Source organism: Xiphophorus hellerii, chromosome 3 (genome assembly GCF_003331165.1).
Source record: "Xiphophorus hellerii strain 12219 chromosome 3, Xiphophorus_hellerii-4.1, whole genome shotgun sequence".
NCBI lineage: Eukaryota > Metazoa > Chordata > Actinopteri > Cyprinodontiformes > Poeciliidae > Xiphophorus > Xiphophorus hellerii.
The window spans coordinates 21,750,056-21,766,487 of NC_045674.1; the positions used below are offsets into that span (position 1 = coordinate 21,750,056).

At 36.3% G+C, this 16,432-nt stretch overlaps 1 protein-coding gene across 2 annotated transcripts in view; it reads left to right on the forward strand.

Moving 5' to 3' along the window:
* The window catches only part of cdkal1 (CDK5 regulatory subunit associated protein 1-like 1), a 195,799-nt gene that overhangs the window by 123,227 nt on the left and 56,140 nt on the right, over positions 1-16,432 (forward strand). For both annotated transcript variants that reach the window (XM_032558700.1, XM_032558699.1), the window contains one exon: positions 14,050-14,230. In XM_032558700.1, the coding sequence (XP_032414591.1) occupies positions 14,050-14,230 (181 nt within the window). The remainder of the gene's footprint in view (positions 1-14,049; positions 14,231-16,432) is intronic.

Sequence of the window (16,432 nt, forward strand, 5' to 3'; positions counted from 1 at the left end):
GACCAGTTTCCTATACCTAAACCCACATCACATTATTCTGCTACTCTGTGCAATGCAAAGTATACTCTTAAAACAAGATAAAAAAATAGAAAACAAGGTGTTTGTCCCATTTCTTAAGTGAAAAAATCTGCTAATGAAACTAGTAATTTTCATCAATATTCAACAATTATTTACACAAAACAAGCTAATTTATTATGATAAAAGTTAGATACAAGTTGGTTTTTGTGTTATTTCAAGTGTAGTAAGATAATTGCATAGAAAACTAGATAAACTTGGTTCATGAGTCTCTTCCTGATATCTTGGCTGAATTCTTTATTTTTCTCAAGTGTTTCAACATTCTCTTATGTTTAACACAGAGGCTTAAGAAGTTGTTATATGATCATCTAGGTTTTCCAAAATTATTTAAAGTCCTGGTAATCTTAGTGTATGTAAACTGATGATTTTAAAGACAGTGACAAAAAATATAAGTAATTTGGTAACAGAGCTAAAGCAGAAGGTTTTAGGCTTATTTAGTCAAAGAGACAAATTTATCCAAATTTTTTATACAGTATCAAATCTTTTTTGAACTTCATGTTGACTCATCTGATTTCTGTCAAAGTTCCTGTTGTTTTCCTTCTCTTGTCTTCGGGACTATAGGATTGTTTGCAGTACTAGTGGTATGTAGCTGATGAAAACATCTCAGAATGAGTAGCCAAAGTGACGCTGTGAGTCTTAGCAGAATATGTTGATAATAAACTTGGTGTGTTTGGATTTGTCTAAGTGTGTCCTGAATGCAGCAGTAGCTTTTGACAAGCGCAATGCTCCAAGACAATTGTTTGTGTCCTGTCTGTGCGTGTGATTTTTCATTAGTCATTGCTATTACTCATGAGGTGTGACAGGGTTATATCAAAACTCCCTGGGTTACGACAGGACACATGCATCAGTAGCGTGACTACACAGTGTTGTGTGTGTACTGTGGAGACAGTCTTCTGCCCTGTTTGTTGTTGAGGATACCTTTATAGCATGCACTCACACACTTAAGGTTTCGGGTATCTGTGAGGGTTAATGTTTCACATGAATAGTGGGTGGGAGAGAAGGCATTCCCCCAAAGGCATTGGAAAAAAAACAAAAAGCAAGGAAGAGAAAAATTTGCGAGACTTTCTAGGGGGGGAAGTGAGGAGGGCCGACGGAGGCGGGAAGGGAGCAACGAACGAAAAGAGTTTACCGCGATAACCTGGAATGCTGGCGGGAGTTGTCAACATCGCACCCTCCTTTTCCCTCTCGAACCCTTCCAGCTGATGATTCAGCAACTAGAGTAAATGGAGCGTTGGGTTTCTGTGTTTGTTTTGACTCTCAGTCTTTGAATTAAAATGCTGTTTGCTTTACGTGCTTTTGCTGTGACTAAACAGACTGCTTTAGTCATCTAGGACAAGAGGAATATTTTCTTAACACAAAAACAGAGTTTAATATTTCCCTCTTCAAATTTTAACCTAAATATTTATTTTCAGACTTGTAATATGTATTTGTGTTTTAACTTTTCACATAATGGTAAAGCAGTAATAAATGTGGCTCAGCCTGATCATGTTATTTGTGGGTAGAAATTGATTGTTTAAAAGAAGTCGTCGTCCTCCCTTCAGATGTTTATGTGAATATCTGTAAGCCCAACATTGTGAGCTGGTCCCTCTTTATAAACAACAGGAAACAAGGAGAGACGAATCATTAACTCCACAACGAGCTGAAACCGAGCTGTGTGTATCTGTGAGGGTGTGCTCTGTAAAGCGAGAAGCAGCATGTGGATAATTACTCCTGCCAACTCCTAACACATTGTTGTCTTATTGACACTTCCTCTGGATTAAACCTAATTTCCTTCCCATAAACCACACACATGCAGCCATAAAATAAAAGCAGCTTTTCTGTAATTACAGGAGTTAAGTTTTCCTTCATTAGAGTGATAATTTTGATTAAGCCCCTCAGACCACAGCACCAGTCATTCCTGTCTTTAGAAATAATAGATGAGCAGAGTGGTATTGTTGGCACATGTAAAGTTGGTGCTTGAGATACTTGCATTTTAAAATCAGTCAAACTTTATTTTTCCTACTGCTCTCCAATGGCAGGCAGTAAAACAACCTAACTAAAAGATACACACTGCCAACTTAACTAAGAATAGAAATATTTTTAGCCTTGAATTGCGTCAGTCTGTTGTTGTCCAGTTTTATTCCAAAATAAAAGCCTCCTTATTTCAAAGATAATGTCATCACCTCTGCTGGTTATTAACAGCTTGTCTTACTCATGAAATGTTTTCTACAAGTCACATATCTTAAAATGTGGTCATTCAATATTGTCTTTAAACAAATTGCTGAAGTTTGTCAATGTCATTTTTATCAGTTAAGTCCTTTGATGTGGTTTTCACTCAGGACTCTGGAGGTTATCTGTGTTTGTGGAAGACTGAGGTTATGTTTAATTTAGCACAGTGGCCCTACCTTTCTCACATTGTCTGCAGTTGTCCAAACCATGACACCGTATTTGTTTTTCTCTTCTTTTTTTCGTCAGCCAAATGTATCTTTTTTGCGGTTTCTTTCAGACAAAATATGGTGAACACTAATGGTTGATTTATTTTATGTTAAAGGTCACACTGTTTGTTTGAATACTTGACCCATTTGTTCGGTCGTGGTTTATTTTCATTTGTGTAAATCTTAAGAAGGTTTAAAGACACTTAAAATTTGAATACAAGGCAATTTTTAAAATGTAGTAACTCAACTGTTTTTGCTTATCTAGATAGTCTGCTCATATTAAAACAAAACAAAGAAATACAACCAAGTTGTGATTGGGTAATAAAATATTATCGAAATGGCCCTACAGCTTTTATATCTACTGTAACAAGGTAGCGTGTTAATCTTCTCCCTGGTAACCAAAGCTGAGATGTCCTGTTTCCCTGGCAATGACTGCCTCAGGAAAGAGTTGGAAGGTTTGACTTAAATATTATTCCTTAGACACAGCTGAATTCAAAGTTAAATTATTTCACCAACAAAGGAACTTTAAACACAGAATCTTATAATGTATTAAATAATTTATAACTGTTGAATACACATGGCTTCAGTCAAGGTCAGTATATCCCTGCTTGACCTGTCTTTCACTACATCTGCCGTCATATTTCTTTTTTATTAGTATTTTAGTCACTGGTGTCTTTTTTTAGCTTTCTTTGAAAACAGTTTCATTCGCTCAAAAGTTACTGATTTCTATAATAACTACTAATATAATAATAGTATTGTCTGGTTCTATAAGAAATATTTTGGCGCAAATAAAATTGCTGGCATCTACTATTTGTGCAGGATGACCACTTATAAAAATAAAATGAAACCTCATTTTAAAATCTCATAAGATGAAAGACTTAATTTTCAATCACTTGAACATACTTAATTGAAAAAAAGCATGATTTAAGTAATTTCCTGAAGTAGTGACCTTGTATGAAAACTAAAGTAAATAAAAAAAGAACTAAGCACATTCAGATGCTCCAAATACTGAACAAGCAACTCTTCTGTCATTCCGCTTGAGATTGGCATTAATGCTCCTTTAATCAGGAGTATGGCTGTATCCTCTTTAGAGCACTGCTCTCTCTGTGGAGCCCTAAATAGCATCACACAGAGCATTGCTGAAAGGATGAGAGACACGAGAGGATCATTGTTAATCTATAAACCTTTGTTAGCTTCCTGTCTAACCACAGAAGAGAGAGGCTGGAAAAATACTCCCACCTTAAGTAACACACTTTCTTCTTCTGTAAGAGAGTGACACATGGAGAGGATCTGTGCTCAACCTTCACAGGGAGAGCTGTGAGGACTACTGGATGAGGAGACAGTGATTATATAGTTGCGGTGGTGCTGATGGATACGTCTAAGACTCCACTTTTGCTCTTATTATATTGAAAACTTTAACTCCCTTCATTATTGTTTTTTTTATTTCTTGGTCATTTTGTTAAAATATAAAAAATGTCGTATAACTGAACAAGTTATTCTTTTTGTTGTGGGGAAAAAAATGATAGCTCTTTACTGCTTCCTCCTACTGACTTAGATCATTTATTGCGTTAAATTCACACAGAGTTCTTCAGGCACCGCACAAAATAATATAGGGAGTTTAAATGGTAAGAGAAAAGTGTACGTTTATGCAGACCTATTGCTGAAAAGATCACTTACTTTAGTAAATGACTTCAACAGGTAAAGCAGATTATATAAGTACATTTCACACAGACTGATGTTTTCAAAGTTTTGTCTCTTAAATATGATATTCTGCTTATAATTAATGAAAACATAATGTCTAAGGTTGGAATATTACATCAGACCAATTTAAACGAAACATTTTTAATGCAGGAATGTAGTCTTAATGGGAGGTGAGTTTAATACTTGCCTATATTGAAAAAGTACTTTTAATTTGGCAAACGACCTTCTTTGTCACTGTTTTGCTGAAGCAAAAGGAAACCCAGTAAAATGGGCATTTTACAGGAAGTGTCATGATGTTTAAGAGACACTGTAGTCCACAAGTTAAGAAAACACCACAAAGCGATGTTCTTGTGGTCTATCAGTTCAATGATTCATTAAATGAATAGCTAATTCAGAGTGATTAGAACCCTGTGCAGCATTGGCCTGAGCTCTGTGTTAAATAACACACCTAGACCTTTATAGTTGTACTTTTGTTACTACGACAAAACCAAAAAGTAGAATCAATTTTTTTTCTTTGTTAATCAAAAGTCAAATTTTATTTTTTTTTTTTAAATTAATTTAGGATTTAAAGCAATAAAACTGTTGAGTCTAACTTTGATTGGGTTGGTAAATGAAAAAACTATTTCAAGCTTTTCAGTATAAGTTCCTAAAGTTACTCTTTAGGAAAAAAAAGCCTTTCAGATGTCACATTTTAAATATTGGTAATTGTTATCGTAACATTTACCTCAGTGATTCTCTTGACTTGCATCCACTTTTTATCCAAAGCTCTTTCGGACTTTGAAAATGTCACTTTTAATTATTGGACTTTTTAGCATTTTAGAGCTTTGACTCATCTTTTTTTGCCAAACGAAAGAAGTTACTTTTGCTTTTAGCTATGAATGTTATTAACAGTATTTCCAACTTTATGTGGGTGAACTGTGAGCTGCATGATGAAAAGAACACCAAAGCCTACTTTAAAGTCATGTCAACCATTGATTAGATTCAGGTAGGGCTTTTATGTCCAGCCGTTGTCCAGTGTCTTGATGTTCCGCATACCTGCATGGGTCAGGTTAGAAATGATGAATCACATCTTGCTGCCATGCCAGTGAAGGTTGGATTAAATTGAAATGAAGTGCAAAGGTTCAGTCCATTTAACGGCAGGCCAGACAGTCACAGGTTTTAAGTCTCTGCACTGCTACCCTCTTCATGCTTTTATATGAACGCGTGTGAGCGTCTGTGTGTAGATGGATTTGTGGTGTCTTGACTCTCATTACTTCTAGCTCAGACTAATGAAATGTGTATGTGTGTGTTCTCATTACCCTTCTCCAAGGCTAATGATCTATGTCTGTACTGGCACATGTGTGTGCGCGTGCAAGTGGAATTGAGCTGCAGTTCTGCTCGGCTGTGTTCAGGCCGTTTCATTAAATGATAAAGTTTACTGATGACTCCGGTTGAATCATTATTTACTCTGCTTTCCATTCATCCCACTGCAGCCACCTCGATCTTTACAAATGACCTGCTACATAGACAGATCGAGATTATTTAACAGTGCAGCTTTAAAGCTCTGGCATTCACTTAATAGAGTTCCAGCATTTTCAGCATGTTTACACTGCCCATACGCACATATATACACAATCGGACGCTCTTCCTCAAGATAAACAAAATTAAAAAAAAGAAGAAATGTTGTTTGTATATTGATAATTGAATGATTTTTCAGGACAATTGAAGCAACTTAATATGTCACTTTTATGTGTTTAATGCACTTCTTATCTTTATTCTTTTTTTTATCTATTCCTCTGAACAGTTAATCAGCGAACTTTGATAATATAATTACAGATTTTAATCACCGTCCTTGCTGCTGTGAGGACAACTTGACCCCCCCATCCCAATGTGATCAGGCTGTTAGGTCATGGCACCTACCACAATGTTACCTAAAGTCATTATTTCATTTTATGTTGGGATTACAATAAGAACTGCTGTCTGCTTAGATGGCATTAATCATGGTGAACTACTTTTATTATATGCTCCAAAACCTGATGGCTCCTTTACTGATTCTGACTGCCTCCCACTTCATCCTACATCATGTCAGTGAGTGATAACCAGACAGACCTCTTTTTCTGTCTCTCTATCTCTCACTTCATAAATTGAGCTGTGACATGACAGTGCCATTACCTAAAGATGCCACTGCTAAATTGTACTCTTAAGGCTCTGAATGATTACCCACAATCCCGTTGAGTGTGTTCGTTCTTGTCCCCCTCTGATTCATCTTCTTTTTTTTTCCAAAAAGGATCATATTGTGTTTAATTTGCATGAACCAGTTACTAGTATGCTTTTCATCATTTTCCTGCTGCACAACCCAAGTGAATCTGACCTCAATATGATTTTTTATTTATTTATTTAATTTATTTATTTTTTCAAAAATTTGGGTTTCAGCGAATAATCCAGGTCCTGGCACCACCACACTGCCACCACCATTTTTGACCGGCGGTATGATCTTTTTTTGAAATGCTGCCAGTTTCCTGGCAGCTGTAGCCATAGCCGTAAATTTTATAAAACATTCCCCTTTTGTCTTTTCACTCCATATAGTATTTTCCCAGAAATCGTTGGAATCATCAAAATAAGTTTTGGCAAATGTGAAATGGGCGTCAGTATTTTTTTGTTTTAAGGGTTTCTTTTTACCTTGCAATTCTCATAAACATGCAGTTTTTGCCTAATCTACTTCTTATCAACAATTCAGTGTACTTGGTAAGTTTTTTTTCTATTTTGATTTTGAAAATTTTACTTTAATGTGTGTTTTATAAGGCTCTTTTTAAAATTTTTACAGATTTCTGACCTTGTAACAACAAAACAGTATTGAATGGTTCCAGTTTCTTTTAAACCACACCACAATGGATACAGAAATCAAGTCTTTTAAAATAATTCCCTATACAAAATATAGTATGCATGTACACAGATGTTATTAAAAGTTTGTTGGCAAGAGCGTTGTATAGCTGAAAAGAATTTCAGAAATGTCACATCTGATAATGGGAAATGTGAATTTAATTTTCACATAATATGCCAGAGTTCTTTCATTCTCCATCCAGACTCCTTACAATATTCACTCTGACACTGGATGTTATTCTTCCTGCCTCACTCACAGCTACACATTTTAGTAATGCCATCAAATAACATCCAAAAGAAAACTAAAAGCTTTTCAAAACTTTTTTTCTGTTAAATACATGAATGTCCTCAAGCCATTCCCTTCACATTTCCTTGGTATCGTTCTCTTTAACTTCCATGTGTTACTTCCTTTCACTGTCCGCCTCCCACGCTGCAACAGACCACACATTTTCATTTCAGAGAACACACATCCAACACACAGGAGAAGCACAGATGGATGCCATGCTCTCCTTCTGACATGTGAATAAGTAAATATTTACCTTCCCAGATTGTATTTTTCTTCCCATCCTTCTTCACAACACCTTCCTAACTACACCACCAATGTATTCTCATTTTGTTTTCCCTGTGTTAATTTTTCAGGCTTTTTCTGTAAAACTCTTCACTCCCTTGTGACATTACAAGGACAAAGACACTTGTCTACACATTCACGTTTTGAACAAATGATAAAGATGCTACACATGTATAAAAATATTGGGACCTTGGTAAACAAAGAGTTAAAATGAAATGGTCTGTTTTATGAACACTATTTCAGTTCAATGAGGCAGACAGGGAAATAATTGTGTTTAAATCTAGAGTGTTAGTGAGTCCTTTATGAATAATGCACTCTGAGATTGCTAACTTCGCCCCTTACTGCTCTACGGTTAAAGAAGACTGCTCCTTTCAGTTACAGAATAATAGTAGATTTTTTATTTTATTTTCTGTGGGAGAAAGAATACAGAAAAATATTAATCCCTCTATCGATATAAAGTTACAAAATCATGAGATTGCTCTTTTATTATTAAATATTGTGATCGTTATATTCAGTCATGAAGAATCTGTTTTTGCACTCTTACCTTTGGTATCTTGGACACTATAATCCATGTCATGTTCCGGCATCTTTTGATGGGAGGCTCCATCCAACATGCTGAGTAATACTCTGACACAGAAACCATGAATTTATGACAACTACAATATAACTAGCGATAATGGTGCATTTTAAACAGTCCTTTGCTGTATAAATCTTGAGCACCCTGCTGTTGCAATGATGATATACTGTTACCAGTCACGTTACTTTGTACAACTGGCATTGGAAACTTTGTTCCTTTCAGAACAGCCTTGTTTTTAGCTTGTAGACTCAACAAAGTGTCAGCAACATTTCTCGAAGCTTTTGTTTCAAATAGACATGATCATATCCTGCAGTAGCTTCGGAATATTCGGCGGCACATCTGTTACTGGAATATCCTTTTCTACCGCATTTGAAGGTGCTTTGTCGAACTGAGTTCTGGTGGCTACTGAGGGGCAGTGAACTTGTCCAAAAAACAGTTTGAGATGATTTGAGTTTTGTAACTCTATTCCCTTTTATACAGTTGTGGTCAAAAGTTTACATACACTTGTAAAAAAACATAATGTCATGGCTGTCTTGAGTTTCCAATAAGTTCTACAACTCTTATTTTTCTGTGATAGAGTGATCGGAACACATACCTGTTTGTCACAAAAAACAGTCATAAAGTTTGGTTCTTTCATAAATTTATTATGGGTCTGCTGAAAATGTCACCAAATCTGCTGGGTCAAAAATATACATACAGCAACATTAGTATTTGGTTGCATGTCCCTTGGCCATTTTCACGGCAACTAGGCGCTTTTGGTAGCCATCCACAAGCTCCTGGCAAGCTTCAGGTCGAATGTTTGACCACTCTTCTTGACAGAATTGGTGCAGTTCAGCTAAATGTGATGGTTTTCTTGCATGAACCTGTTTCTTTAGCACTGTCCACATGTTCTCAATGGGGTTTAGGTCAGGACTTTGGGAAGGCCATTCTAAAACCTTAATTCTAGCCTGGTTTAGCCATTCCTTTACCACTTTTGATGTGTGTTTTGGGTCATTGTCCTGTTGGAACACCCAACTGCGCCCAAGACCCAACCTTTGGGCTGATGGTTTTAAGTTTTCCTGCAGAATTTGGAGGTAATCCTCCTTCTTCATTATCCCATTTACTTTCTGCAAAGAACCAGTTCCACTGGCAGCAAAACAGCCCCAGAGCATAATACTACCACCACCATGCTTGACAGTAGGCATGGTGTTCCTGGGATTAAAGGCCTCACCTTTTCTCCTCCAAACATATTGCTGGGTGTTGTGGCCAAACAGCTCAATTTTTGTTTCGTCTGACCACAGAACTTTCCTCCAGAAGGTTTTATCTTTGTCCATGTGATCAGCAGCAAACTTCAGCCGAGTCTTAAGGTGCCTTTTCTGTAGTAAGGGCTTCTTTCTTGCACGGCAGCCTCTCAGTCCATGGCGATGTAAAACACGCTTGACTGTGGAGACTGACACCTGTGTTCCATCAGCTTCCAAATCCTTGCAGACCTGCTTTTTGGTGATTCTTGGTTGACTCTTGACCATCCTGACCAATCTCCTCTTGGCAGCATGTGATAGCTTGCGTTTTCTTCCTGATCGTGGCAGTGACACAACTGTTCCATGCACTTTATACTTGCGAATAATTGTCTGCACAGTTGCTCTTGGGACCTGTAGCTGCTTTGAAATGGCTCCAAGTGACTTCCCTGACTTGTTCAAGTCAATAATTCGCTTTTTCAGATCCACACTGAGTTCCTTTGACTTTCCCATTGTAGCTTTTGTGGCTGAGTCTAATCACTGGGTCAAATGAGCCCTGTTTAAATGGGCTCATGAGAAGTCAACAGCTGTAGTCAATCAGAATCACTTACAAGAAGTGAAGAGGCCATGACATAAAGCTAATTTGATTGACACAACTCTCTACATCACCAAAATTGACAATTTATGTTGCTGTATGTATATTTTTGACCCAGCAGATTTGGTGACATTTTCAGCAGATCCATAATAAATTTATGAAAGAACCAAACTTTATGACTGTTTTTTGTGACAAACAGGTATGTGTTCCGATCACTCTATCACAGAAAAATAAGAGTTGTAGAACTTATTGGAAACTCAAGACAGCCATGAGATTATGCTTTTTACAAGTGTATGTAAACTTTTGACCACAACTGTATCTTTTCTTCTGAAAGAAAGATAATAACTCAATTGTTATCATACTATTTTGGACAATAACAAATTTGATATTTTTAGGTGATTGACTTTAAACCAGAGAGAGGATCATGACTGAAAAAGCCCATAGCTCAGCAGTTACCCACACCAGCATGACTGGCACTAAGAACTGTGTCAAGTTCAAAGTCACTTAAATTCACTTTCTTCCTCATTCTGAAGCTTTGTTTGAACTTAAGTTGATTCGCTTAGTTCCAACTGTCTTTAAGTTGATTCAGGTAAACAAAAAGCTTGTTTTTTTTTAGCTGTTTGTATTTCTGCCTTGAACTATTTGGGCTGTTCTTCTGGCTGCAACGTGTCCATCTACTATTCTTCATGTGTTGATTGGCCGAGGATGCCATCTCCAACATCTCATACAACTCAATACAAAAGACGTGGTCCCCAGGCCTGACCATGCTTGATAGTGACTCCTTCAATTGATCCTGAGATTGTTTATCTCCTTTCAGTGTAGCAGAGATTTTCTTGCAGTTTCATCTTGGTATTTTAGTTACACTTTTTCAAGATTTGCTCACATCCGCATTGGTTTAATTGAAAGCAAACTCAGCTGAGATTTCATCTGTAGTCCTGACTTCTTATTTTCTTCCCATCATATTTCTTTTCCTCACACTATTTTTCAGTGGTAACCAATAACAAAATACATTTCTCTTCTTTCATTTTTTAACAAGGAAAGTATCACTGTGGTTCTTATTCATTAGTATCACATATCACACCTCTATCACCCTTAGATCTGAGAGAGGCAGAGGTGTCAAAATGACAGTATGTGCACATGTTTTTTTTCTTTCGTCTTTTTTTTTAACCTTCTCACCTTCTGCCTTTGAAAAATCCATAAAAGTCAATTTACACCATCCTCTTCTGCTACTTTCCTCTGTTCGGGCTCCCTCAGTTATTTTGAAGCAGCGGTCTGAATTGTACTTCTCTTTTTTCAACAATTGTGTAAATTTTTTAGGACTACTGCAATGATGAAATAAGATACATTGCCTGCCCCTATATTTCTTCAACACTTCTGATAAAAAGCAACCATGGACTGCAGATGTGAAGTGTATGGCATTAATGGCTGATAAACTATGTTTTTGTATGTGTCAAAAAAGTATTAGCCTTCAAAACAATATTGATCACTTTGTATTTATCATTAATCAGTGTGAATAGTAAAGACATTTTCTTCATCAAGAAGCTTTAATTGTGTTCTTTACAGATTTATTTGATGTCATCAGCCAGTGATTACCCGACTGTAGAAGGAAAGTGTGTGTTTGTGCCTTATTTTTGGGTCGAGGCAAAAATACTAATTTTTGAAACCATATTTCAAGGTTTTTAGGGAAGGACCATTCCAAAATACTAGATGAAAATAACTTTGACTGTAGCTGACCTCTTATTCAAGGTCTAAGAAGTACATTCATAGATGATAACAAAATAGCAAAAATATATTTAGTTCAGTACTCAACTAACAGAGAAAAAAAATCATTTACATTAAAGGACATCGTGGCATCTGAAAAGCAAATGTTGGTCATATCAGCTTCTGGGTCATGGTATGACAATCTCAGGAACAAACAAAATAGAGATGATTTTAGCTCAGTCTAACATCACGATGAAGACAATATGCAAGACAAAAGGAAAGGAGAAGATAACCACTATTGAAGGGCAGGCTCATAGTGAACAGCCGGTCGAAATGTTGTCAGCACAACATTTAAAACTAGTTCAAAACTAATTTGAAACATATTAAAAGCAGTAACGATACCACACAATAATAAAATGTTGCTGTCAGAATAACTAGACTGTCTCTTATCTCTCCTCATGTACAAAGGATTTTAAACTTCATTATATATATGCAAGGAAAGTCAAATTTTGGGAGATCTATGTCAATCCAGAGGTGCATACATATTTGTTCTGTTCTGAGTGCATTAGAGCTAATAGAGAGGCATAGAAGGCTGTTGTTGTTAGTAGAACCTATATTTTTAACTATTTGCTGATGAGTCTTTTGAAAAGACTCTGGTATTCAGAAACACAATGACACGTAGTGAAACTTCCCATTGTTTTCATTCTCCTGAACACAGTTAATTAATTACCGCAAATCCTGAAGGCTCCAGAGAGTCATTTGTTCATCTAATAAGATAAGGGACTAACCATTCATTCTGAGTCAAATACTCGGAGGTTTAAAACAACTACATAACCATGTAAAAACTAACTTTAATAACAATGTTTTTATTCCCCTTACACCATAAACATATTTTCTGCTTTTGATGATATCCGTTTAGTTTCACTTTTTTACCCGTTAGTTAGGCATATATAAAAGGTCAAGGATGTATTTGCCTGGGAGCCACTGGTTAATATTAATGACCATGAGCCAATTGAAACTCATCAATAGGTCAAAGGTTATCACAGAGTTGCAGATGCAGGAAGTTAATGCAATTAAAAATGCATCATGTTGTCAATGGTTCAGAAAATGTCTTTTCCAATTTTTTCCAGTTTTGATGTCTTTGTTCATCCATCTTTCTGTTTGTGGTGCAGTTTGGAGAGACTAGTGTTTTCATACCATGTCTCTGTTAGGGTGTCCATCGATTTCTTACGAGAAAGGACACTTTTTTTCTGGTTAATTTTCTCTATTTGTAGTATTTCTGGGTTTGTTCTTTAGAAGTTAATGATCAATAATAAAATTAAGGTGCAGATAAGACATAACTTGCCATTTTTTGGATAACTAACAGCATCCTGACTTTCTGTTGTGGAATGCTTGTCATGTAAGCAACAACATTTAATTTGTTTTATGGTCTTCCTATTGTGTTATCTTTGCAGCTTGGATACAAAGTGTGTAATCAATGTCTTGGTTTGTTTGAATTGGGAATCATTTCCAATTGTTTCAATTAGGAGACCTTTTCAACTATGACTTAAGGATGTAAGAGTCAGCAAATGTCTTGTTCTTCAAAACTAACAATTTGGTCAAATGTGTATTTATTTAACTAATTTGGTATTTATATGTAGTAATTTATATCTCGGGCCATTTTTAGCTGAATCATTCAAACTCTGTTGACATGGCCAAAAAGGTTCCTTTATTTTATTCTGATTGTCAAGTAGGTTCTCCAGAAAAACATTTTTTCTTCCCGACAGATAGTGATGCCATTGCTTTGAAGCAATTTTACAGGCCATCCGACTGCTGCCAGTACAAACAATATACATGCAAGAAATCAATCCCTTCCCTGCAAAGCTGTCCTACTGGCCACAATTAATCGAATGAGCGAGCCAGTGCCAATAATCTATAGGTAGTGATTTGCACAGGAGGTTGCTAATCAGATTTTGATTGGCTGAATGAGTCCATGGGGAAAAGCATTAGCATCCTGTAAGTGCTGAAGTGCCTCAAGAAGTTAGTTTTTCTTATTTCAAAGCACATTTGAAAGTAGTTAGAAAATATCTGTGAACTGTAAACATCAGAGTAATTTAATGGTACTCAATGGTTAATGTTTTATTATTATTTCTACAGAATGGCAATTTGAAAGGTGCATAGTTTTAACTGAACGTTAATAAGCAATTTATATATAGTATATGCACATTACTTAAGTCCTTAAGTCCCAAAGGCACATTTCTAGTTGTATCACAGGTTAGAAAGGTTAAGTTGATATAATTTTCCAACAAAGAATAAGCTAACCTTAGTTACCCAACAACAAACAAGTGTTTCTGTCTTTCTTATAGAGTACCTGGAGTAACAATTGCTACAGATATAATCTGTGGATTTCCTGGTGAGACTGAAGAAGACTTCCAGGACACTTTAGAACTTGTGAAACACTATCAGTTTCCTAGTTTGTTCATCAACCAGTTTTACCCCAGACCCGGTACACCTGCTGCTAAGACGGAGCAAGTTCCAGCACATGTGGTAAGTGGAGATCTAAAAAATATTATGGAAAAGATTGTTAAATGACCACATTGGTTCAAAATAATCTGTATATTGTGTGTAGATTTTCAGTCATGTGAACTGTGGTGCACCTCTTTTCATCAAAGCAGAAGACTAAAGATCATTGTGAATAGCTGTTAAATCTTAAAGTGTTGCAAAACTTAAAGTCTAAATTGAGGATGCTAGGAACCTTGGATCTGCTGTAATTCACTTCCATTTAAACTCTCAAAAAGCTGTTTATTTCAGCTATTCTTTACAAATCTTAAACTCAGTTTAATTTGGCAGGTAAACTGTACTGTGGGTTTTAAATGACTCTGAAAACAAAGCAAACAAACCCTTACTGCAACATCATAAATTTAGTTTGTACTAAACCCCCAACCATCTTCATGCTGACAGAGGTATCACCTTTTAACACAGAGACCATCTTTTCCAATTGTGCTGCCCTGAACTTTAACATCTAACATGCTGACCTAACCCTGTAGTGACAGTAATGTTACTCTTGGGTCCTTTGCAATTTCTCTGTGCGTAATGTGTTCAGACCTGAAGCTGAGCATTCCGATCCATCCACACATATTTCTAACCTTCACAATAATGAACACAGAATGGCTTAGAAAAAGGCCCAATGAACCCTTTTAAAGTGAAGGGCAGCATGAATGAATTTATTAAGATTGTTGATGCTGTTTTCCTATTTATAACACAGACCTTATGCTCCAGCTCTGCATAGAACCCAAACATCTGCTTTTACAAACACTTTGCTAACTCATTATGATCATGCAATCATGTTTATTTGATATAATAGCAACTGTGTGCTGCATATTTTTTACCTTATGAAAGCACAAAGTGAGTTGCAGTTAATATCAGAATATATTTGCATACTTTTAGGATCTATTAAAGAAAATGTTTTTCCATTATTTTTACTAGCTTAGCATTGATAGGGGTGCAGTTTGTTTTGCTTAGTCTAATAAGCCTAAGTAATCATGCACTGAAAATGTGGATTTTGACTTTCAATTATGAATGACTAAAAACAATTCAGCATCATCTGTTCATACTGCAGATTATGAGCAATTTGTATTCTAGACAGAACAAGTTTCTTCCAAATGAAAAGTATAGAAACATATGAAGAAAGAACAGAGTATGCAGAGACATCTGCTTTTAGAGGCTCTGTCAGTTCATCCGTCTGTCTGTCTGTCCGTCTGTTTATATTCAAGTTCTGACCACCTATTAAAATATTAATATTGCGAAGTTTAGTTTTAAGTGGTTAAATAACATTGAGGAGTGTGAAAGCAGTATGTGTTCTTTTTTTTTTTCCTCTCACCGCCTGCAGTGACAATTAATAGCCAAAAGGACTGTGATGAAATTTTACCTTTTTGGCATCTTTTTTGTTATCACAACAAAGACCACAGCACATTGTCATAATTTTCAGAAGGGTCAATTCTCAAATAATCTTTTTTATTTCTATCTTTCTTTCTTCCCCAATCTATTACTCTCTCTCTTCCTCCCTTCTCTCTGAAATGTCTTCAATCAGCTCTTCAAGTGTCAGATTGACATATGATGGCTTCTGCAAATATTGTCAAATCAGAACTTTTAAATGTTATTTTTAATAGCTTGAGGCAGTAAGTTTCTTTATCCATTTCATTTAATGCACTGCTGGAGATAAAGTGATTCCACATTAGCTGCAGAACACAGCTACCAAATGGCTGCTTGATGATTGTAATTGTGAGTTTATTATCACCAGATTCGGAACATGGAAAGGTGAGAGTGTCATAGAAAAATGTGTTGTTTGCAGGACACCTGCTACAGTGGTTAAAGTGCACAAAACCAAACTTCATCAATCAGCATGCACCTGTTTTTCCTCCCATTCATGGACACCCATAACACAGCGAGCGGTGGCAGCAAGGCGACATCTAAACCGTGTAGGGTCAGTCATTAATAAAGTGCACCAGATGGTTTGTCTGGAACACAACTGTGTTGAATAACCACAGGAGGGATGGATGGAGAACTATGTGGACTAGGCAGAGTGGCCTGGGAAAGACAGAAACTCTGAAAAAGGAAGGCTAAAAATAAACCCTACAGTTAAGATGGATGGAGAGAATAAGGAGAGATGGAAAGCAAAAAATACAGGAATTTGTCCTTAGCGGGGCATTTAGAAGTGACTTGCGGCCATTATGTTGTGTGTTTATCACA